The sequence below is a fragment of the Ornithorhynchus anatinus genome, chromosome 4 (genome assembly GCF_004115215.2).
Source record: "Ornithorhynchus anatinus isolate Pmale09 chromosome 4, mOrnAna1.pri.v4, whole genome shotgun sequence".
Classification (NCBI taxonomy): Eukaryota; Metazoa; Chordata; class Mammalia; order Monotremata; family Ornithorhynchidae; genus Ornithorhynchus; species Ornithorhynchus anatinus.
In genome coordinates, this window is record NC_041731.1 from 119,191,359 (window position 1) to 119,216,788 (window position 25,430).

Below are 25,430 nucleotides of genomic sequence, written 5' to 3' on the forward strand. Positions count from 1 at the left end.
TATGATGGGTTGGCTGACTGACCAGGTTCTGTTGAGCAAACAGCTGCCCTTGCGATATAATAATAATCATGTTGGTATTTAGAAAGCACTTACTATGTGCCTGGCTGGATACTAGCAAATCACGTTGGGCACAGTTTCTGTCCCAAATGGGGTTCACAGTCTCAATCTCCATTTTGCAGATGAGGAAATTAAGGCACAGGGAAGTGAAGTGACTTACTCAAGGTCACACAGCAGACAACTGGAGGAGTCAGGATTAGAACCCCTGACCTTCTGACTCTCAGGCCCATGCTCTATCCACTATGCCATGATTTAATCCTTCACATTACCAGGCTGTTAGGAGGCTTCCTCTCACACCCTACTCCTAGGACTCTCTCAGTTGCAACTGGGAAGCAGTATGGCCTAATGGATAGAGCACAAGCCTGAGAGGCTGGTAAACAGTAAGTGCTTAACAAGTACCATAAAAAAAATTAATTGAGCCCTCTTTTCTGCCTCCCCCAATCCCTGGGCTAATTGATCCCCATAGCCTTTAACAATTTTCTGCAATGAGTCCCAGCTGGGCATCAGGCGGTTCTCTACTTCCGGCTCCAATCTCCCTTACTACTGTGTCACTCTCCACCTCCAGGTAAGTCCACTTTCCTTCCTTGTCCCAAACTTCCTAGAAGCTCGGAATGTACTTTGCTGTGGGCAGGGAATGTGTCTGTTGACTGTTACACTGTATTCTCCCGAGCGCTTAGTATCGTGCTCTGCGACAGTGAGCGCTCAATTAATACGATTGAATGAATGAGTGAAGGAATGCTAGGTGAGCGTGCCCCAGAAAGGCTGGTGGGACCCAGAATGTGGGAGCCGCAACGTGGACTCTGTGGGTTTGGGCTGTGTCTCCTTCTCTTCAGTGAGCTGGAAGGGTCTTGAAGCCCCCAGAAGGGTAAGATCAGCTCTTCCTTCTCCTTTTCAGATCTATGATTCATGTCCTTTCCCTCTTTGTATGTTTCTGCCTCAGTCTGTTTCCCTGGGTTCTCTTCCCCCCCAAACTGACTAGTTCTGACTACTCTGTAGCCCAGTCATTCCTGCTTACACTCTCTGTCTTTGCCCCCACTGCTCCTACTCTCCCTACCTCTGCTAAACTGTTAATCACAATTGCGCTATTTAGGAAGTGCTTATTATGTGCCGACCACTACACTCTAGACCCTAAACTCACCGTGGGCAGGGAATATGTTTGTGACTCTCTCAGCTGCAATTGAGAAGCAGCGTTGTTTAGTGGTTAGAGCACAGGCCCAGGAGTCAGAAGGTCATGGATTCTAATCCTGACTCCACCACCTGTCTGCTGTGTGACCTTGGTCAAGTCACTTCTCTGGGCCTCAGTTCCCTCATCTGTAAAATGGGGATTAAGACTGTGAGCCTTGTATAGGGCAGGGACTATGTCCAACCTATCTTGTATCTACCCAGAGCTTAGAGCAGTGCTTGGCGCATAGTAAGTGCTTAACAAGTACTGTTGTTATTATTTTATTATGTTATACCATCCTCTCCCAAGTGCTTAATACAGTGCTCTGTACACAGTAAGCGCTCAATACATTTGATGGAGTGACTGACACAAAAATGTGTGCTGGATTAGAAACTGTACAGTGCTTTCAGACATAGTCCCTGGCCCACATGAAACTCGATCTTATGGGAAGGGAGAATGGGTATTTTATCCCTATTTTACAGATGAGGAACTGAGGTAGAGAACAATTAAGTGATATGTCTGAGGTCATACAGTGGGCAAATGGCAAAGCCAGGATTAGAACCTAAGCCCTCTGAATGCTGAGCCCACTCTCTTTTTCATTAGGCTATACTGCTCACTCTTTGGCTGGGAATTTCCCAGCAGGGCTAGTATTTATTTCTAAATCTTGATCATTTCTCCTTTGCTAAAGCAGCTTCAGGTACAAGTACCAAAGGACATTTAATTAAAATTCATCAAAATGACCCTCATTCTCCTCTCTCATCTACACTTGTCTAGAAGCCATTGTCTAATCTCAACCACTTCTAGGATTACCTGTAGGTATTGGGAACCAAGGATATCTCTCCCTGAAATTCAGTCTTATCTTTTGTGACTCCCAGAAGAAATTTTCAGAATAGTCAGTCAAAACCATGGTGAGGTTGCAGTAAATTAGACAGTTATGGAGGCTGTGGTGGGTCAACTGTGTGACAAAGGAAGAGAGATGGAAAGAAAATTTACATTTATGAAGTATGTTTGAGCCTGGGGAAATCAGGTGACCATCTGATCCTACAGAATAGACAGTACTGGTTATATAACTGCTCAGGCTTTGCATACCACTTAATAGATAAGTATTTTTTCAGTCATTTGCATGCATTTCTTGAGTGCCTACATTTCTTGCACTGTATTACTCAACTAGGTGAATCCAAAACCAACCTGAGGATGGAAGTAGGTTGCCAGCACCTTGCCTTATCATGGCGATAAATGCTTTTCTGATTTTAAATTAAAACAACATTCCAGATTCACACTTATTTTTTTTGGAAGGGCAAGTGGCTTTGACATCAAGCATTGATTCCTCTTCATTTAGAGGAAACATAGACAATGCTTCTTTGTTGTAACAATAATCACAGGTGTATAAGTCTAAAGTGATTTTTATTTAGCTATAAATCAGGCATCTTTCAAAGCCAAATTAAGTCTTTCCAATCTCCAGGGTGCCAGTGAATGTACTGAAATAGTAACTTACTGAATAGCTTCCTAGAGACTCGAAAGAGTTAATTCAGTTTCCAGTGGTGCCTAAATGAACCAGGGAATAATTTAAGGATGGGGAGAATTTGGCTCAGCAGCAGTAAACTGCAAAAATAATGTAATAAAGGCAAGTTCAAAATCCTGTGCTAATATTCATCACCCACTGTTAGGAATAACTGAATATATTAAACATAATAGGTGCGGATTACATATTAATCCAGATTTTTTTTCCCTCTTGGATTTAAGAGTTAAGGTATTGTGAGCTCAATATTGAATTTAGACACTCGGTCTTATGTTTAGACAGAAAATAAATCTAGGGCCTCGGTGCAGACAGGTACAAAGCATTGGACCTTCTGATCAGCCTTTATTTTTTCTTCATTTTCAAGCCCACCTCTGGCTTTATTCCATTCTGAATAATTTAATTAGGTAAGGGGCAGAGAGGGGAAAAAGACAACACTCTGTAGCTCAGTGCATCACTATTACGAAAAAATGTGATTACCTCTGGCTCCGGTTAGGGATTGTAACTTTTAAATGGCTCCTTGTTTTGGGAGGATGTGGAAGCTGATAAAAATGTCATCCCTCCTCCAGACACTTCAAGAGGATGGGACTTTGATGCAGTAGTATGTGTTGTGTTTACCATGTGCAGAGCACTTTACTAAGCACTTACGAACAGCCTGATTAAAAAACGAGCCTGGGGACTGACACTGCTCCCCTCCCCGCCCTTGAACTGGCCCCACAGCACATCCATTTCTCCAATGACAGACATGCACCCTGCCCCGTGATTAGCAGGACTTCTGTTGCTTTTAGAACATGGATCTGTACTCCGGGCTTGTCTAAATTGCAGGTAGGGAGTGAATGGCTACTCCTCTGATAGTGCGAGCCTGTTTTGACATAGTGCAGTGTGGCTCAGTGGAAAGAGCCCGGGCTTGGGAGTCAGAGGTCATGGGTTTGATTTCTGGCTCTGCCACTTGTCAATTGTGTGACGGTGGGCAAGTCACTTAACTTCTCTGGGCCTCTGTTACCTCATCTGTAAAATGGGGATTAAGACTGTAAGCCTAACATGGGACAACATGATTACCCTGTATCTACCCCAGCACTTAGAACAGTGCTCTGCACATAGTAAGCACTTAACAAATACCAACATTATTATTATTATTACCCCAGTGCTTAAAACAGTGCTTGGAACTTAGTAAGTGTGTAACAGCACATGCCATTGAGTTTCCCAGATTTCGGGAAAAGGAAGCAGACCACGCCAGTCAGGCTTAGTGAGATCTGTATAAAAGTGGTTTATTTGGGGAAGTTACTTACGGGACAGCCCTGGGTGGTGGCAGGGCACAGGAGACACACCATGCCCCGCCTAACTAGAGCCACCCTGAGAAGCAGCGTGGCTCAGTGGAAAGATCCCGGGCTTGGGAGTCAGAGGTCATGGGTTCTATTCCTGGTTCTGCCGCTTGTCAGCTGTGTGACTGTGGGCAAGTCACTTCACTTCTCTTTGCCTCAGTTACCTCATCTGCAGAATGGGGATGAAGACTGTGAGCCTCATGTGGGACAACCTGATGATTCTGTATCTACCCTAGTGCTTAGAACAGTGCTCTGCACATAGTAAGCACTTAACAAATACCAACATTATTATTATTATATGCTGTATGACATCACTACAAAAGCAAAACAGCTTAGATAAGGTGTTTACCAGCTCGATCTGCGCATATCCAGGGCGCATATCATAACTGCGTAAACCCAGCCTTGGCCTTGAAACTTTGGCAGGTCAGAGCCGGGGCACAACATCCCCTACAAAGTGCTTAACAAATACCATCGTTATTATTATTATTACAGTGACCCTCAGTATCCATATATATATTCCCAAATGTCTACTCATTGGATCTTCCTCTAACTCCTGAATTCCACCAACTACCAGCTCTATCACACCTGACCCACTCACCAATTAAGACATCTGCTCAATCTCATCATCTCTAGTCACTGTATAATCTCTACCCTCGGCAACGCTGAAATTCCTCTGTCTGACCAAAACCTCCTCACCTGCCTCCTCTCTTCCACATCCCTCTTCCCTGTAAAACTTCCCTGTTCCGCCACAGCAACCTCTAAGCTCTCAATCCCCTCCAATTTTCCAAAGTCATCATGCTCCAGTTGATCTCCATAACCAATCTACCTCCTCTCAATGCCCATATCCTTGCTTTCAACTCTTCCCTCTCTACTAAACTCAATTCTTTCACTCCTTGTCCCTCCATCCATTTTATACCACCAATCCACAGCCCTAGATCACCTCCACAGTATTTTTCCTCTGCTCTTGCACACCAGCTTTGGAGCACTGCTGCTGGAAATCCAGGCATCAGGCCAAGCTCATCAATCTCAGACTCATCCTCACCCGCTAGAACTCCAACTTCTCCACTCAGCACCAATACTTCTCCATCCTTATTAGCTCCCATGCTCCAGTGCCCACATGGTTGTTTTAGACTCCATCCTCAAACAACCAGTATCCTCCCCACCTCCCCCACGGATTTCCCCTAATGATCTTGCCACCTATTGTATCAAAAAATTGAAACCATCTGGTATGATCTCGTTAAGCTCTCCTGGCCTACCCTCCTCCTACCAACTCTCAGACTCTCTCATCCTTTCCATCAATATTGCTAGAGATCTCCTGCCTTCTCTCAAAATCTTACACTTGCCCCATCACTCTTTTCTTTCCTGACCTCCGTCTTCAACCACTCACTCTCCGATGGCTCCTTCCCCACAGCTTTCAAACATCCTCATAGATCTCCTGTCCTAAAAAATGAAAACCTTCCTTGAACCCAAGGCCTGCTCCAGTTACTGCTCCATCTCCCACTAATTTCCAAACTCCTTGAACAAGATGCTTACACATGCCTCCACTTTCTCTCGACAAGTTCTCTCCTTAACCCCTGCAATCTGGCTTCTATCCTCTCCACTCCTTGGAAACTGTCCCCTTGAAGAACACCAATCACCTCTTTCTTGACATATCCAGTGGCCTTTACTCCATCCTAATCTCCCTCAATATTTTAGCAGCCTTCAACATTGTAGATCACCTCCTTCTTCTGGAAACCTTATCTAACCTTGGCTTCACTGACACTGTCCTCTCCTCGATCTCTTCCTATCTCCTTGTCCATTCCTCACTGTCTTTAGCACTGAGAAGCAGCATGGCATAGTGGATAGAGCATGGGCCAGGGAGGCAGAAGGTCATGGATTCTAATCCCTGCTCTGCCTTATGTCTGCTGTGTGACCTTGGGCACATTTCTGTGCCTCAGTTACCTCATATATAAAATGGAGATTGAGACTGTGAGTCCTACATCGGACAGGGACTGTGACCATCCTGATTTGCTTGTATCTACCCTAGTGCTTAGTACTGTGTTTGATGCTTAGTAAGCACTTAACAAACACCATAATTTAGCAGGCTCATCCTCCACCTCCAACCCACCATCAGTGGGCCCTCAAGACTAAATTCTGGGTCCCTTTCTAATTATCCATTTGTACCCTCTCACTCCTGTGGAGGACTCATTCCCTCCCGTGGTTTCAACTACAATCTCTATGGGAATGATTCCCAAATCTATCTCCCTAGTCCTGACCTCTCTTCCTCTCTGTTGCCTTGCATTTCCTTCTGCCTTCTGGATAACTCTACTTTGATATCCTGCTGACATCTCAAAAGTAACATGTCCAAAATAGAATTCCTACCCAAACCTTGTCTTCCCCAAGATCCAAGATTTTCCCATCACTGTAGAAAGTACCACCATCCTCCCTGACTCACAAGCCCGTGATCTTGGCATTATCCTTGACTCATCTCTCTCATTCGTCTCAAATATTCGGTCTGTTACCAAATTGTCAGTTCAACTTTCACAATATTTGTAGGAACTACTCCTTTCACTCTATCCAAACTGCTACTATGCTGGTGCGAAGCAGCGTGGCTTAGTGAAAAGAGCACAGACTTGGGAGTCAGAGGATGTGAGTTCTAACCCTAGCTCCACCACTTGTCTGCTGTGTGACCTTGGGCAAGCCACATAACTTCTCTGTGCCTCAATTCCCTCATCTGTAAAATGGGGATTGAGATTGTGAGCCCCTTGTGGAACTACTTGATTACCTTGCATCTACACTACTGCTTGGAACAATACTTGGCATATAGTAAGCACTTAACAAATACCATTATTATTATTATCCTACCTGGACTCTTGCATCAGCTTTCTCTCTGACCTCCCTGCCTCCTTTTTCTCTTCTCTCTAGCCCATGCTTCATTCTGTTGCCCAGATCACTTTTGTGAAAACTCCTCAGCACACATTGACCCATGGGAAGCAGCATGGTGTAGTGGATAGAGCAGAGGCTTGGGAGTCAAAGATCATTTGTTCTAATTCTGGCTTGCCACTTGTCAGCTGCGTGACTTTGTGCAAGTCTCTTAACTTGTCTGTGCCTCATGTTACCTCATCTGTAAAATGGGGATTAAGACTGTGAGCCCCACGTGGGACAACCTGATTACCTTGTACTCCCCCCAACCCCAGCACTTAGAATGGGACTTAGCACTTAGAAAGCACTTAGCACTTGGCACATAGTAAGTGCTTAACAAATGCCATCATCATCATCACCACCTTAGGCAAGTCACTTCATTTTTCTTTATCTCAGCTCCTTATCTGTAAAATGGGGATGGAGACTGTGAGCCCACTTGGGACAGGAACTGTGTCCAACCAGATTTGCTTGTTTTCATCCCAACACATAATACAGTGCCTGGCACATAGTAAGTACTTAAATACCATAACAATTATTACTATTATTATCTCCACACTTTTCAAAAATACCCAGTGGTTGCTAATCCATTCCTGCATTAAACAAAACTCTTCAACATACACTGTAAGACACTTAATTAGGTCTTTCCTTTCTTTACCTCACTTGTCTCCTACTATAACCCAACCGGAATTATTTAGCTCCTCTGACAGCCTACACTTTACCTCGATCCGATCTTGTTCACTGTTCACCCCATTACTCTGCCCTACCTCTCTTCTATCTTGCCGCCCTTGCCCATGTCCTGCTTCTGATCTGAAACTCCCTCCCCCTTCATATCCAATAGACCATCATTCTCCCCTCCTTCAAAACCTTATTAAAATCAGACCTTTTCCAAGAGACCTTCCCCAACTAAGCCTTCATTTGCCCTACTCCCTCTCCCCTCTGTGTTTCACTTGCTTTCAGATTTGTACCCTTTATTCACCTCACCCGCAGCCCCACAGAACTTACATATATAGCCTTAATTTATTTTAATGCCTGCTTCCCCCTTTAGACTGTTAGATTTCTGTGAGCAGGGAACATATCTAACAAATCAGTTATATTTGATTCTCCCAAGTGCTCAGTACAGTGCTCTGCACACAGTAAGCACTCAGTATGTACACTGATTGATTGAAAGACTTTCCCTTACTAAATAACTTCCCTTCTTGACCCTCGTGTCTCTCTCTCCTATGCTCTTAGATCTATACTCTTTAAGCACTTAGATAGTTGCCCCTCCCTCAACCCCACGGCCCTTATGTATGTGAAGCTGGTTGTGGATAGGAAAAGTGTCTACCAGCTTGGTTATATTGTACTGTGTCAAGCACTTAATACAGTAAGCACTCAGTAAATACGGTTGACCGACCTATCCATCTATAATTTATTTTAATGCCTACTTTGCCCCCTCTTCAATGTAAGCTCTTTGTGGGCTGGGAATGGGTCTACCAACTACCAACTATTTGGGAGTGTTTTAAGGAACTCTCCCAAGTAGTTACTACAGTGCTCTTCATACAGAAAGCTATCAATGAATACCATTCTTTGAAGGATTGACTAACAGTGTCATGTTCTGTGTAGCTTGTCACAGTCAGAAATGAAGCTGGGAGGAGGCCAGTACTAGGCTGCAGGGATTTCATTAGTATTTGGTTCAAATAGGCAAATACCTTTTAAACTATTGTGACATGATAGGCTTGCGACAAGAAGAGTGAGGGAATCTCTTATAATTGTGAAAATCCAAATTTCCCGCCATCCCCCATCTTTAGAGATGCTATGCTATAGACATCTATAATTTATAAAGCATCTTTTAACTGATGAATATAAATCTCTCCACATATGTTCCCTTATTTGTCTTTCAACCAGAAAATGTCAGGCTTTCTATTTTTTACGGTATTTAAGTGCTCACTATGTGCCAAGGCCTGTACTAAGCAATGAGGTAGTTACAAGCTGATCAGGTTAGACAAGTACCTATTCCACTTAGAGCTCACAGTCTAAATCCCCATTTTACAGATGAGATAGCTGAGGCACAGAGGAATGAAGGTCACACCAGACAAATGGCAGAGCTGGGATTAGAATCCAGGTCCTTTTGACTCCCAGGTCCAGGCTCTATCCACTAACCCAAGCTGCTTCTCTGTTGTTTGTGTGAGAGTGTGTGTGTGTGGTGGGGGTGAGGGGGCGTTGTAGTTTGTAACCCCATTCTCTGGAAGTCCTGGGTGGTTGAGTGAGTTTCTGAAGACAGAGGAATGAGGCCCTGGGGGGGCTGGGATGAAATCCAGGGTGCTGTTTGTGCTCTTTAGGCTTAGCCTCACTGCCACCATTTTGCTGCAGAATGACAGAACAGCTATTCGTTTTGTGGCTAGGAAAGTGTCAGAATCGGTAAAATCTCAGAGTTCCATTTTTAGAGCTAGAATTTCCACATTTACCTCATGAGCGTAAGGCTGACCTTTCGGAGGAGAGAGTGTGATTATCCTGCAGGGGATGAAAGGGGCCTGGCAACAGCCAGATGATGCCACTAGGCCATGTCGAGAAGCCACCGCCTCAGATGGCCACCAGGAGCACCAATCCAGTCATTAATGAGCAGGAGGCACCAGCAGTTGCAGGGTGGGTGGACTATGAGGATAGGTCTCTAGTGGTCAGACAGAAAGCCACTCACGGATCACTCTGCTAACACTTTCCTCAGTGGATGCATACAGGTATGTGCATGCTCAGAGCTGGCTAATAATCATGAGCGATTGTTCTATGAAAGGGATTACCCTGTGCTCAATCAGTCAATAGATCAATCTGGGTCATCTACTGATATCTTCTTGGGTGCAGAGCACCATACTAAACCCTTGGGAGAGCACAACACAACAGAGTTGGTAGATATGTTCCCTGACCACAAGGAGTTTATCATCTAGAGGCACTGGGGTAAATTATAATAATCCAACTGGACATGATCCCTCTCCTACTCTGAGAGAATAAGAACAGGTATTTAATCCCCATTTTAATAATGATAAAAATGATGGTACTTAAGTGCTTACTATATACTAAGCACTGTACTAGAACACATCATCAGCTTGGACATAGTCCCTGTCCCACACGGGGTTCACAGAAGGAGAGAGTAAGATTTAATCCATAATTTACAGGTGAGAAAGATGAGTCTCAGAGAAGTGAAATGACTTGCCCAAGGGCACACAGCAGAAAAGAGGAAAAGCTGGGATTAGAACCCAGTTCTTCTGATTCCCAGGCCTGTGCTTATTCCACTACGTCCCATTGTTGTCTCGTGAGAGAGGCATAGGCTGTTTCTGCGAGCCCACCATCCCCCTAATGCAACAGTGGGTGTGAAGGTGAAAACAGTAAGTTGGAAGAGTATTTTACAAACAGCCACAAAATGATAGCCCCATGTGGGATGGGACTGTGGCAGACACAAAATAATCAGATTGATCCCACAATAAGTGATTGAGTTCCATCATTATTGATCCAGGCTGGGAAGAATCACCCTTCAGGAGTTTCCTGATGGTCCCTGGAGCTGTTTGCCTGCATTGGATCATGGGAAATGCATTCCTCATGTCCTCCCAGGCGTGACTGAGAGGAGCAGAGATGTAACCAGAAAAGGCTCCCCTCCACCCCCACAGCCCCATGTTCTGTTTGTTTTACTGCTTCCTCTACCTTTACAATCTCTTTTCAACCCAGCCCATTTGCAACTCTAATCAAACAGTAGAAGCAAACTGACACCCACCCCCTCCCCAACCAAGGAGGACTTCTTTCAGGGCAGAACCCAGAAACTGGAGAGGAGGTGAGATTTTGAATCTTCAGTTACCACAGCCCAGCTCTTAGTCCATGAAGGAAAGTCAAAAATGAGCAGTCTGCTGCCCATCCATCTTTGCTTTTCCTTCTTTCCACATGGCAGTAGTTTCTACCTAAGAATTAAACTGTGAACACCAAGTAAGAAAGGAACTGTGTCCCAGCTGATTAACGTGTACCTAGCCTAACACTTAGAACAGTGATTGACACATAATAAGCATTTAATTAATTCATTCTTTCAGTCGTATTTATTGAGTACAGAGCACTGTACTAAGTGCTTGGCAGAATGTAACGTAACAAAGAACAGTCATCCCCTGCCCACAAAGGGCTTAAAGTCTAGAGGGGAGACAGACATTAATATACATAAATAAATTACAGATATGTACATAAATGTGTGGCTGGGAGAGGGGATGAATAAAGGGAGCAAGTGAGGATGATGATGATAGTATTTCTTAAGCACTTACTATGTGCCAAACACTGTTCTAAGCTCTGGCGGGGATACAAGGTTATCAGGTTGTCCCACATGGGGCTCACTGTCTTAATCCCCATTTTACAGATGAGGTAACTGAGGCCCAGAGAAGTTAAGTGACTTGCCCAAAGTCACACAGACGACAAGTGGTGGAGCCGGGATTCAAATCCATGACCTCTGACTCCCAAGCCTGTGCTCTTTCCACCAAGCCACAGAGAAGAGAGAAGAGGAGCTTAGTCTGGGAAGGCATCTTGGAGGAAATGTGCCTTCAGTAAAGCTATGAAGTGGGAGAAGTGTAATTGTTGGATTTGAGGAGGGAGGACTTTGCAGCATGGAAGTAATATGTGGTGGCTCAGTGGAAAGAGCACGGGCTTTGGAGTCAGGGCTCATGAGTTTGAATCCCAGTTCTGCCACTTGTCAGCTGTGTGACTGTGGGCAAGTCACTTAACTTCTCGGTGCCTCAGTTCCCTCATCTGTAAAATGGGGATTAAGACTGTGAGCCCCAAGTGGGACAACCTGATTCCCCTGTGTCTACCCCAGCGCTTAGAACAGTGCTCTGCACATAGTAAGCGCTTAACAAATACCAACATTATTATTATTATTGTTATTATGTGGGTGAGGGGTTGAAGCAAGAGAGATGAGATCGAGGTACAGTGAGAAAGTTAGCATTAGAGGAGGAGTTTTTGCTTGATGCGGAGTTGGATGGGCAACCACAGGAGTTTCTTGAGATGTGGGGAAACATGACCTGAATATTTCTGTAGAAAAATGATCCAGGCAGCAGAGTGAAGTAAGGTGTGGAGTGGGCTTTAACTAACGCAGAGTGGCCTAGTGAAAAGAGTATGGGCCCGGAGTCAGTGGACATAGCTTCTAATCCCAGCTCGGCCACATATCTGCTGTGTGAACTTGGGCAAGTCACTTCACTTCTCTGTGACTCAGTTACCTCATCTGTAAAATGGGAATCAAGATTGTGAGCCCCATGTGGGACAGTGCTTGGCATATAGTAAATGCTTAACAAATACCACAGTTGTTATAATACATATAGGAAGCATTTACTAATGATACCAATAATAATTATAATAAAGCCTCACTGATGTGAAGTTGAGTTACTTTGAAGGGGAGCCTGGAGGAGAATGGCCTTCAGGAGGCTCGAAAGGACTCCAGATAGCACTGGGCCCTGGTGAGGGTGAGAAGACCCTGAGCTGATCCTGGAGTCACAGCAGCGGCCCCAAAGGATCCCAGCCTTGTGATGTTTTTTAGGTACTTAATATGTGCTAAGCATTACACTGACCATTTGGGCAGATAAAAGACAGTCAGGTCAAAAACAATCCCTGTCCCACATGGGACTCACAATTTAAGGGTGAAATCAATCTATCAGTGGTATTTATAGATCATTTACTGAGGGGGGGACACTTTACTCAGCACTTGGGCGAGTACAATATGATAGATATGATTCATTCAATCATATTTATTGAGCACTTGCTGTGTGCAGAGCATTATACTAAGCACTTGGAAAGTACATTCCTTGCCCATAAAAAGCTTATAGTCTGGAGGGGCAGATAGGCATTAAATAAAATTACAGATAGGAGAAATGAGGGAATATAAAGATATGTATGTAAGTGTTGTGGGCTGGGGTGAATATCAACTGCTTAAGAGGACAGCTAATTTAAACCCCATGTAACAGATGGGAAGACTGAGGCATAAGAAAGTAAATGATCATATTTAAGTGCTTAGTATGTGCCAGACACTGTACTAACTGCTGGGGTCTATGCAAACAAATAGAGTTGGACACAGTCCCTGTTCCATGTGGGGCTCACAGTCTCAATCCCCATTTTACAGATGCAGAGACTGAGGCACAGGGAAGTAAATGGTGGTAATCGTTAAGTGCTTACTATTGGCTAGGCACTGTATTAAATGCTGGGGTGGATTTAAACAAATGAGATTGGCTACAGTCCCTGTCCCATGTGGGGCTCATTGTCTCAACCCCCATTTTACAGATGAGGTATCTGAGGCATAGAGAAGTGAAGTGACTTGCCCCAGGTGACACAGCAGACAAGTGGTGGAGACAGTGAAGTGACTTTCCCAAGATCATAAGGTAGGCAAGTCATTAGCTGAGATTAGAACCCAGGCCTTCTGACTCCCTGGCTCATGCTCTTTCCATGAGACTGTACTGCTTCCACATTTGGTCAGCGCCAGACCTCGGTGGGTCTCAGAGTGCCCACCTTTCTGTCATCTTGACCTCAGAGTCCCGGTTTGTTCATGGTGCTCCAATTGGACTGCCAGACCACTGGGATCCCAGATGGACTCCCATTTGGGGTCTAGGGCCCACACTAGGCAGACTGACTGAGGAGAGATTGAAGTGATTCAAATTCTGGTCACTTTAGGGCCTAAAATGGGCATAGGCAGAGAGAGGAGGAGAAAAATCAAAAAGAAAGAAGGAAAGGGTGGCAAAGGGGGAGAGAGGCAAGAAGATCCATAACCTCGAATGGTGCCTCATCTTCTGCTTTGCTGCCATGATTAGCCAAGAGGCAGCAGCTGGAGTCCCAGGCTCAGTAGACTTGAGAACCGGCACATCTCTACTGTGATGGTGACTGAGGAAAGCAGTCCTGGATCTACAGGCTTTAGCTTTTTTTCCTTTGAGCTAAACAGGTGTTCTTCATAATAGGCCCTGGTACCAGACACTGGCCTTATGGGAAGCAGTGTGGCTCTGTGGAAAGTTCAGAGGTCTGGGATTTGGGTTTTAATCCTGACTCTGCCACTTGACTGCTGTGTGAGACTGGACAAGTCACTTCATCTCTCTATGCCACAGTTTTCGCATCTGTAAAATGCAGATTCAATATCTATTCTCCCTTCTGCTTGGTCTGTAATCCCCGTAAGGGATGGGCACTGTGTTTTTATCCAATTATCTTCTCCCCCAGCGATTACTACAGTACTTGACGCTAGGCGATGTACAGATACCACTGTTCTTCTTCTTATCCCAGTGTTGCGTGCCTAGCAAAATATAGACGGATCCTTGGCTTATCTCCAGAACCCCCATTGGGCTATAAGGACAAGAGGGAGGTTGCACGATATGGTGGATAGAACAGGGGCCTAGGAATCAGAAGGTTATGGATTCTGATCCCAGGCCTGCTACTTGTCTGCTGTGTGGCCTTGAGCAAGGCACCTCCATTCTCTGTGCCTCAGTTACCTCACCTGTAAAATGGGGATTAAAACTGGGATCCCCATGCTGCACCTGGGACTGTGTTCACTCCGATTTGCTTATGTCCACCCCAGCTCTCAGCACAGTGCCTGGCACTTAGTAAGCACTTAACAAATGCCACTATTATTATTATTACAACCCTCCAACCTGGCCCCAAACTACAAAAGGACTAAATAAATTTCCCTAGCCCCCTGTGGTTGGGGACTGCCAGAGGGACAGGAAATCAAGGCTGAGGCCTTGGCTTCCCAGGCTAGCTATGTCTTCCTCTGCTGTCCTGTCCTGTCATCCCTTGTGAGTAGATGCCAGTACTCTTCCCTGTGGAGAGAAATCCCTTGAGTGATTGGGGAGGGCATTGAGCTCTCAGCTCAGAGACTAGAACTAAAATCCTAGTAGTAGCGGTAGAAACAATTAGGAGAAACCAGAGTGGTCATACTTTTATTGCTAATTCTCCTTGGTACATTGTGCTGCATGAGGCGAAGCAGTGTTGGGTAGTGGACAGAGCATGGACCTGGGAGTCAGAAGGACCTGGGTCATAATCCCAGATCCACCACTTGTTTGCTGTGTGACCTTGGGCAAGTCGCTTCACTTCTCTGGGCCTCAGTCACTTCATCTGTAAAATGGGGATTAAAACTGTGAGCCCCATGTAATAATGTTGGTATTTGTTAAGCGCATACTATGTGCCGAGCACTGTTCTAAGCACTGGGGGAGATACAGGGTAATCAGATTGTCCCACGTGAGGCTCACAGTTAATCCCCATTTTACAGATGAGGGAACTGAGGCACAGAGAAGTTAAGTGACTTGCCCACAGTCACACAGCTGACAAGTGGCAGAGCCGGGAGTCGAACTCATGACCTCTGACTCCGAAGCCCAGGCTCTTTTCCACTGAGCCACGCTGCTTCCCGACCAATGTGATTATTTTGTATCTACTCCAGTGCTTAGTACAGTGCCTGGTACATAGTAAACACAAGAAATGCCACACACACTAACTAGGCATTTGGGGCAGTGCAGAATGGTAAACGACAAGGCGACCTTCTCCCTGTTCTTCCTCTTGAAGATGGAATGGGTGAAAAGAGGGCAGGAAGGAACTCTCTTCGAAGAGATTTACAGAGGAGGGGGTGAGGTTAAGATCACCAACTTTTCTTTACTGATGTGTGGGCAGGGAACATGTCTACCAATCCTGTTATAGTCTATAAAGCACTTAGTAAAGTGCAAAGTATGCAGTAAGTACTCAATAAATGATTGACCTAATGAGTAAAGTTTTGAGATGGGACTTTCAGGGCAGCAGATGCTGTTTGGAGGCGCTGGGACCCCGACGCTCTTTCAAGCTTCCTGACTAGGCTAGGGCAGACTAAGGTGAACCTAGCCACATGGGGAGCAGACCTTGAAATGGGGGCAGTGCCAGAGAGTCCTGAAGAAGGTAGGTGCATCTAGAGAGAAGGGGAAGTGAGGGCTATGAAAGGGAAGAGGAAACCAAAAAGGGGTGCTTACCCTCTGCTGTGCTTCTGCTTCTGCTATATTCCAGAGCCACCACCAAAGAAAAAGTGGTAGCTCTGGTGCCCAGACCAGAGAGGGCCATCTAATCTAAGGCGATAGCAGCTGAAGAGGGTAACTCCAGCTCTGCCACCCCGAAGTCCAGCATTCACAGAGTAGCACCACTATAGTAACTCAAAGTTTGGCCATCTATCATGTGCCCAGATCAAGTGCTAAAGCAGCTTGGTGGACCGGGGTGAGGTGGAGGGTGTGGAGGAGCCTGATGCCCAATCCTGAATCCCAAGATAGGCATGTCCTGCCAACAGGAGGCAAAAAACGACATCTTACCTTCACTTCCGCCATCATCCTGGCTCCAAGGGATGAGGTGAACTCTCAATCAGTTGTATTTACTGAGTGCTTACTGTGAACACGGAACTGTACTAAGAACTTGGGAGAGTACAACACGGCAATATTTCAGACTTAATCTCTGCCCACAGTGAGTTTATAATCTGAGAGGAGACAGACATTATTTTAAATGAATTACAGATATGTATGTAATTGCTCTGGGGCTAGGAGGTGGGTATGAATAAGGGGAGCAAGTCAGAACAATGCAGAAGGGAGTAGAAGAGGAAAGGTGGGCATCATCAGGGAAGGCCTCTTGGAGGGGCTGTGCCTTCAATAAGGCTTTAAAGGTGAGGAGAGTAATTATTTTTTGGTTACGGAAACGGAGGGCATTTCAGACCAGAGGCAGGATGTGGGCAGGAGGTTGGTGGCAAGATAGTCAAGATTCATGAATAGTGAGTAGATTGGCATTAGAGGGGAGAAGTGTCAGGCAGTCACCCTTTCCTCTCCATCCAAACTGCTACCTTGCTGGTACAAGCTGTCATCATATCCCTACTGGATTATTGCATCAGCCTCCTCTTTGATCTCCCATCCTCCAGTCTCTCCCTGCTCCAGTCTATACTTGACTCCGCTGCCCCGATCATCTTTCTACAGAAACACTTTGGGCACATCACTCCCCTCAAAAACCTCCAGTGGTTGCCTATCAACCTTCACATGAAGCAAAAACTCCTCACTCTTGGCTTCAAAGCTCTCCATCACCTTGCCCGCTCCTACCTCACCTCCCTTCTCTCCTTCTACAGCCCACGCCATACACTCGGCTCCTTTGCCGCTAACCTCCTCACGGTGCCTCGTTCACGTCTGTCCCGTCGTCGTCCTCTGGCCCATCTTCCTGGAACATACCACTGTCCTGGAATGCCCTCCCTCCTCACATCCACCAACCTAACTCTCTTCCCCTTTTCAAAGCCCTACTAAGAGCTCACTCCTCCAGGAGGCTTTCCCAGACTGAACCCTCCCTTTCCCTCTGCCCCCCCTCCCCTCGCCAGTCCCCCTACTCTCTCCCTCTGCTCTACCCCCTTCCCTTCCCCACAGCACTTGTGTATATTTGTATATATTATTTATTTCTCTATTTTATTAATGATGTGTATATATCTATGATTCTATTTATCTTGATGGTATTGATGCCAGACTACTTGTTTTGTTTTGTTGTCTGTCACCCCTGTATAGACTGTGAGCCCACTGTTGAGCAGGGATTGTCTATCTGCTGCCGAATTGTACATTCCAAGCACTTAGTACAGTGTTCTGCACATAGTAGGCACTCAATAAATATGATTGAATGAATGAATGAGTACATACTATCTGCAGAGCACTATACCTCATGCTTGGGAGAGTACAATATAACAGAGACATTCCCTGGCTACTACAAGCTTACAGTCTACAGCGGGGGAGACAGACATTAATATAAATAAATAAAATTACAGATAAATACATAAGTGCTTTGGGGCTGGGATGGGAGATGAATAAATGGGCCAAGTCAGGGTGACACAGAAGGAAGAGGAAGCAGCAGAAGAAGAGAGAGCTTAGTCAGGAGAGGCCTCTTGGAGATTTGCTTCAGTAAGTCTTTAAAGAGGGTAAGAAGTTCAGTAATTGTCTGTCAGGTTTTGGGAAGGAGGACATTCCAGGCCAGAGGTAGGAGGTGGGCAAGAGGTTGGCAGCGAGATAGTCTAGATCAAGGTTCAGGGAATAGGTTAGCATTAGAGGAGCACTGCTTGCAGGCTGACTTGTAATAGGAAAGTAGTGAGGGGAGATAGAAGGGGCAAGATGGTGGAGTGCTTTAAAGCCAATGATCGAGGAGTTTCTGTTTGATATAGAGGTAGCTGGGCAACCACTGGAGCTTCTTGAGGAGAGGGAAAACATGGCCTGAACTATTCTGTAGAAAAATGATCGAGGCAGCAGAGTGAAGTATGGATTTGAGTGGGGAGAAACGAGAGGATGGGAGGTCAGCAAGGAGGCTGATACAGTAATCAAGGAGAGATAGGATAAGTGCTTGGGTAAATGCGTTAGCAGTTTGATGGGCAGTATGTGGGCTGGGATTTAGTAGGAAAGTAGCAAGGTGAAGTAGAAGGATGTAGAAGAGGGCAAGGTGACTGAGTGCTTTAAAGCTGATGATAAGGAGTTTCTGTTTGATGCGGAGGTGGATGGGCCACCAATGGAAGCGCTCGAGGAGAGGGGACACATGGCCTTGAGTATTTTTGTAGAAAAATGATCCGGGCAGCAGAGTGGAGTATGAACTGGAGTGGGGAGAGATAAGAGGGATGAAGATCAGCAATGAGGCCGATACAGAAATCAAGATGGGATAGAATAAGTGATTGGATTAATGAGGTAGTTTGGATGGAGGAGAAAGAGTGGATTTTAGCGATGTGGTGAAAGTGGAATCGACGGGACGTAGTGATAAATTGAATTTGTTTGTTGATGTAGAGCTAGCTAGCAGAGGTAGCTAGAGACACCTACCCCCAAGACAGTGATTTGGAGATTGCTAACCAGCCACCCTTCCGGCAGCAATTCCCCACGTCCCAATAGATTTGTGCTCCAGACCTTCCCTTACAAATGACCCCTCAGCACGACTGTGGTTAGTGAGAGGCAGTGCAGTGTATTCTGAGAAGGACTTGTAAAAATTGGACCATCATTCTTTCAGGGCACCAGCCTCAACTTCCTCTTTGATATGATGATGCTTTGAAAGAGTTAATTTGCCCACCTGCTTATTCTCCCCTCATCTGTACAATGACAATACACTACCTCTTCACCCTTCTACTTAGACTGTGAACCCCATGTGGGACAGGGACTTTGTCCAACTTGATTATCTTCTATTTACTCCAGGACATAGTACATTGTTTGGCTCATTATAAGCTCATAACAAATACCACGATCATTATTATTATTTATAGTAATATTAACATTAAATCTTCCGGTCAGTTTATTCTTCTGATCTTCACCCTTTTACTTAAACTCTGAACTCCCTGTGGGACACAGATTTTGTCAAACCTGATTATTTTTTTATCTAACTCAGGATTTAGTACAGTATTTGGCTCTTTGTAAGCCCATAATAATAATTATGCTAATTAATAAGTGCTTACTATGTACCAGGTACTGTACTAAGTTCTGGGGTGGATACAAGCAAATCGGGTTGCACACAGTCCTTGTCCCATGTGGGGCTCCCAGTCTCAATCCCCATTTTACAGATGAGGTAACTGAGGCCCAGAGGAGTGAAGCGACTTGCCCAAGGTCACACAGCAGATTAGTGGTGGAGCCTGGATTAGAACCCATGATCTTCTGACTCCCGGGCCCGTGCTCTATCTACTAGGCCATGCTTATTATTACTAGTAGTATTAGTATTAATATTATTATATCAAATGGACTGGTCAGCTCAGCCTTCTGATTTTCATCCTTCTTCTTAGACTGTGAACCCCTTGTGGGACTGGGTCTTTGTCCAACATGACTATCTTTTATCTGCCTCAGGACTTAGTACAGTGTTTGCCTCATTGTAAGCCCATAACAAATACCACTATTATTATTAGTAGTAGTAGTATCAATATTATTACATCAAATCTACTGGTCTGCTCATCCTTCTGATCTTGATCACCCACCTCTCTCATTCCTTAGGACCCTCGTATTTAGAAGCACTAATCTATCAGTTCCTGTCATTATTGAGATCACGTCTCCAGACTACTTGCTTTGTTTTCTTCTGTTTTGTTGTCTGTCTCCCCCATTTAGACTATGAGCCCATTGTTGGGCAGGGATTGTCTCTGCTGCTGAATTGCACATTTCAAGCACTTAGTATAGTGCTCTGCACATAGTAAGCGCTCAATAAATATGATTGAATGACTGAATGAATGAATCTCCTCCAAGAGGTCTTCTCCAGTTAAACCCACTTTCTGCTGACTTGCTCTCCTTTCTGAGTCATTTATCCATTTGGATCCAGCACTTAGAACAGTGCCCAACACTTAGAATGGTGCCTGATACACAGTAAGTGCATAACCAATAACATAATTATTAATTATTATCTTAATATTATCTTCGACCTTTGGACATTTGATATTTGCCCCACCTCCAACCCCCCAGCACTTATATGTGCATCTTTAAATTACATATTAAAAATCATCTATTTATATTAATATCTGTCTCTCCTTCTTGAGACCATAAACTCATTCAGGTCAGGGAACGTGTCTCCTAATTTTGTTTTATTCTAATCTCCCAAGCACTTAGTACAGTGTTCTGCACATGGTAAGTGATCAATAAATACTACTGACTCACTGATTCATTGATACTCACCGATTGATTGATTGACAATCATACCACATTGATCTCCTACTTAAAACCCAGCCCACAAACTTTGCTCCTCTAATACCAACCTACTCTCTACACCTCAATCTTGTCTTTCTGACCATTGACACATGCTCATATTCTCCCTCTGGATTGGTACTCCCTCCCCCTTCATATAGGACAAACCAACACTCTTCCTGTATTCAAAGCGTTATTGAAATCCCATCTCCTCCAGGAGGTCTTCCCTGACTGAGCCTTATCAGCTCTACTCCCCCTCCCTTCTGCATCTCGTATGCGATTGAATCTGTACCCTATCAACACTTAATAGTCACCCCACCCTCGCCCCCACATTACTTAGGCACAACCCATTAGGGCTTAGATCAGTGCTTGGGACATAGTGAGCACTTAATAATAATAATGGCATTTGTTAAGCGCTTTCTATGTGCCAGCCATTGTTCTAAGCACTGGGGGGAGTTACAGAGTAATCATCTTGTCTCACGTAGGGCTCACAGTCTCAATCCCCATTTTACAGATGAGGTAACTGAAGCCCAAGTGACTTGCCCAAGATCACACAGCTTGTAAGTGGTGGAGGTGGGATTGGAACCTACGACCTCTGGCTTCCCAAGCCTGGGCTGTTGCCACTAGGCCATGCTGCTTAACAAAGACCATCATTATTATTGGAAAAGTACAATACAGCAAATGCGGGGATGTGCAGTACAACAGATGGGGGGATCGTTTCTATCTGTTGCCGAATTGCACTTTCCAAGCGCTTAGTACAGTGCTCTGCACACAGTAAGCGCTCAATAAATATGATGAATTTAAAATATCTATCTCCCCCTAAAGAGTGCAAGTTTTACAGTTATATTGTACTCAACCAAGCAGTTAGTATTCATTGAATCGCATTTTTTGAGTGCTTATTGTGTGCAGAGCTCTGTACTAAGCGCTCGGAGAAACTGCTCGGTGGATTTCTTGATTCTACATTTCACAGCCTCAGTTTTTTGTGGTCTCTGTCTGCCCCATGGTTGTGTATTTGTGTTGGTCCTGCCTCCCTCAGTAGATCAAAACTTTTTTTATTTTGTTTATTTTGTTTTGTCAGTGGAGATCACATCCTTTTTCCCTTTATTTCTCCCTACAGTTCAGAGTCTAGGTTTTCGTACTCAGAAGAAGCTTAAAAAAAACAAACTTGATCACTGATTACGTTATACATACTGGTAAGAGGGAGTCATTTTTGTAGGAACGAGGAATATTCTTACCCACTATAGGTGCACAGGGATATTTGGTGGAAATCTTAGAATTTTGCAAAAATTAACCATGGTTATCAAATAGATTCAGACTGCTATTCCAGATTTTGATTAGCACGATTGCACCCTGCTGCTTAATTTTGCTCTGAATAATGTGATCTAATAGCGCAACAAAAAACCCAAGGGGAAAACTAGAAGAAATGCCAGGTTGTGTGCAGCCACTACACCAAAATGGTCATCAGCTAAAGTTTGAGATTGAGACCTGGCCATTTTGGGTGAGCCCTGGAAAAATGGTTGGGCTGGGCTTTGGGTTTATGATGTGATACCAAGCAAGACTGCCCAGTTTGGGTTTTCTTGCAAAACCTCCTAGAATTCCCAAAGTAACACCAGTCTCCCCGCCGGCTGGCATAAGGCTTAACAGCACCAGAATATAAATTTCCACCAGTGCCCTGAGCCTCATATATTGTTGAGGGGGAAAAAAAGAAAGACCTTGTCAATAATTTAAGAAGTGTTTACTATAAATGCCTTTACATGGTATTATTGTAATTTTAGGGATATATCAATCAGTGGTATTTAGTGAAAGCTTACTGTGTGCAGAGCCCTGTACTCAGAGTTCAGTACTGTACTCACCCTCAGTTGGCCTGTGAAAGCCTGGGACCTCTGTTCAATTTTGGAAGTGGGATGTTCATCATCCTTCCATTCCTTTGTTAGAGACGTCTTAGTTCATATCTCTAATTAGTTTGTGACCAAGCTATGTTTGTCAGTAGTCTCCCACTTGCCACCTCCAGATGACCTTAATTTGGTTAATTTTTCCAAGTATTAAATGTTTTTCAAGGCCCCGCCTATTGGGTCTTAGTGGATCCAGCAGAGTTTGATTATCATATAGATCATTCAATTCTCATTTTAGGTGTCCTTTTTTTTTTTCCAGTGGGCAGTTTTGGCCTCCTTCCAGTTATAATATACTGCAATTGGTGAAAGATTTATATACTTCAGTCCTGGAAAATGAAAGCCTAGTTCTCCATTGGAGTTGGCTATATTCTTTTAGGATGATCCATTAGATTACCTACAATTTACTACTCAACTGAATTTTCAGGGGTTATTTAGTGGCTGGTCTCTATTTCTTTGCTTTTTATTTCTTTCCAGGTTTGCTTTCAACATTTTATTATTCTGCTTCAAACAAAAAGTATGATTCAGATGATTTATTTCATACACTTTCTCATTAGGCGCTCCCCACCCACCTCCCCAACCTAAATACTGGGGTAAAAGATCAAATCCCTTCACCTCTCTTAACTTGTCAGACTGTGGAAAGAATCATTCTTTGGGGGTGGGGGGTGGGGGTCGGGAGCGAGGGGGAGATTGGCAGAAATAAAACAGTCTGTTGAAACTCTTGGAGATAAATGCCTGGACTCCGAATGGCATGATCTCTCCTGCGAGACATCATTGCATTGAAGTGAATCACTAGCTTTAAATGCCTGGCATTGTTGTGCCCCGTGTTTATGTATTTTGGAGTAATCACATTTCTGATATTGTACAAGTGTGTTCCTCTAGGAGAGGGATTGAATCCGGCAGCCGGTAAACCACCTATATGCTAACAAGCCTGGCTGCCAGGTTCCTAAGGGGTCCTGGTGTGTGTGTGTGTGTGTGTGTGGGGAAAAAATTAAAACTAAACCTTAGACCTCTGTCAGGCAGAGAGGAAAATTATATTTTTGAACTACTCTACAGTGTGGACAGGAAGTGACCCCTCCACAAACTGCTTCTTTAAAAACAAGCAGTCATGCCTGAAGCTATCCAGCCTGCCTCCTCTCTCCTCTCTCTCCCTCTCCCTCCCTCCCTCCCTCCCTCTCTTGAGCTTGTGCTCTCTCTCTTTCCCTCTCCCTCCTCTCTTTCGAGCTCTCTCTCTCCCCTCTCTCTTTCCTTCTCAGTCTCTTGCTATAGAGGGCTCCAACAGCAGTTTCAGTCAGTGTGCTTCTGCCTGTGTGTGTTTGTGTGTGTGCTGCTACTTTGTACTGTAAAGAACACACAGCCCCATGTGCTCTGTATGGATGTTGATGATACTCTGTGTAGCTTGATTTTCTGCAAGCAGGCAAGATGTCCAGCACACCACATGACCCTTTCTATTCTTCTCCTTTTGGCCCATTTTATAGGAGACACACACCATACATGGTGCAACCAGAGTACCGAATATATGAAATGAACAAGAGGCTGCAGTCTCGTACTGAGGTAAGTCCCCTTAGCCTTCTTTTGCTGTGCATGGACCGAGATAGGTTTCAGGGTGAATTCCAGATGAAGCGTCCCATTAGACAGCGCAACGTAGACTGGAACGAACCTCCTAATGCATTTACTACTTTCACGGGCTAATCCCTCGTGATTTTTCCAGCTTCAACCAACAACTGGAGTTTAGGCTGGGATTGTAAAATACAGCAGAGTACTCCAGGATTTATCCTGGTAGCAAGCTGAAGAGATGCTTCTTTCTATAGTGTGTGATTTGTTCCGTGTCTGTCGTGCCGGTGTTCGCAGAGAGAATATTTTCAGGTACTGGATGATAGTTTGGGATGAGGAAAATCATTTTGCAAATTCCAAAAGAGGTCTGCTGTAACCTACATTTGTGTTTTCAAAGTCATGGAATTTAAGGTAAAGGTGACTTGGATAGCATCAGAAGCAGACTTTCAAAACTTGTCCAAGCACTCCCCTTAAAGTACACATGTTCATAATTAAAAATGCACGTTGTTACTATTCATTTAAGAAATCGGTTGCCTTTGGTGAGAGAGAGAAAATTAGTTCTTGACTTTAGCACACAACTGACAGAGTGTCTCGAAATGCAAACTCCACATTCAGGGCTTGTAATGCTTTGTATAATCTATTACTAGTCTTTAGCTATGGTGATTGTGCATGGAAGACCATTAACCTCAACTGGTAGTACGAGAACTTAGGGGAGAAGAAGAAATGGAAACACTTTTAGGACTTTTTGAGTAAAAGCTTAAACTTGCCTCCTGCCATTTAAATATTTAATGAAATCTTACTTTGTGGAGTGAAAGCATGCCTTTTGAATTAGGCTGCATTTGTGTCCATGTGCCTGTGTTTTGTGCAGCGCACATGCTTTGTGTTGAAGATATTTCAGAGGCAGTTTACAGAGGCTACCCTGAAAATACTTCAAGAAAAAGTAAATCTTAAAATATGAATAGTCCTCAGAAGAGTGCAAATGCCCAGTGAACTCGTGCCAAGAGCCTTAGTGAATTATTTTGGTGGAATTTAAGATGAACCTCATTGATGAATCATAACTCTTAAAGGGAGTTGAGGTTATCATGAAATAAAACACACATGCCTGAATAGTCAGCTAAAGCAGGGAGAATTCATGACGTTTAATGTATATGATGCAGCTAACAAGATGTGACCCCCTTTCTGATTGGCTAACTGCCTGAGAATGACTGATTTTCTAACTGTTGTCACTGGTTTTTTTCCACCCGTCCTGCACATATTATTGCTTTGAAAATGTTAAATACAGTTGATAATAGCAGTTATCTCCAAGAAGACCATTGCTTCTATAGAAATGTTAACTGGCCTTCCTTTTGCCTTGGGTCGTTAACTGCTGGCAGTGACTGATATTTGTGTGTGTATAAGGGGATGTTACTGCTT

General features: G+C 44.4%; 1 protein-coding gene across 9 annotated transcripts in view; it reads left to right on the forward strand.

Annotated features, from left to right (window-relative positions):
• LDB2 (LIM domain binding 2) overlaps positions 1 to 25,430 on the forward strand; it is a 497,394-nt gene that overhangs the window by 109,382 nt on the left and 362,582 nt on the right. For 2 of the 9 annotated variants that reach the window (XM_007664278.3, XM_001505710.5), the window contains exon 1: positions 23,662 to 24,017. In XM_007664278.3, coding sequence (XP_007662468.1) covers positions 23,886 to 24,017 — 132 coding nt within the window. In that variant the 5' untranslated portion in view covers positions 23,662 to 23,885. Of the gene's footprint in view, positions 1 to 23,658; positions 24,018 to 25,430 lie in introns of those variants that run through there. The other 7 variants (XM_007664281.4, XM_007664301.4, XM_029063421.2 and 4 more) reach the window with 6 other exon arrangements.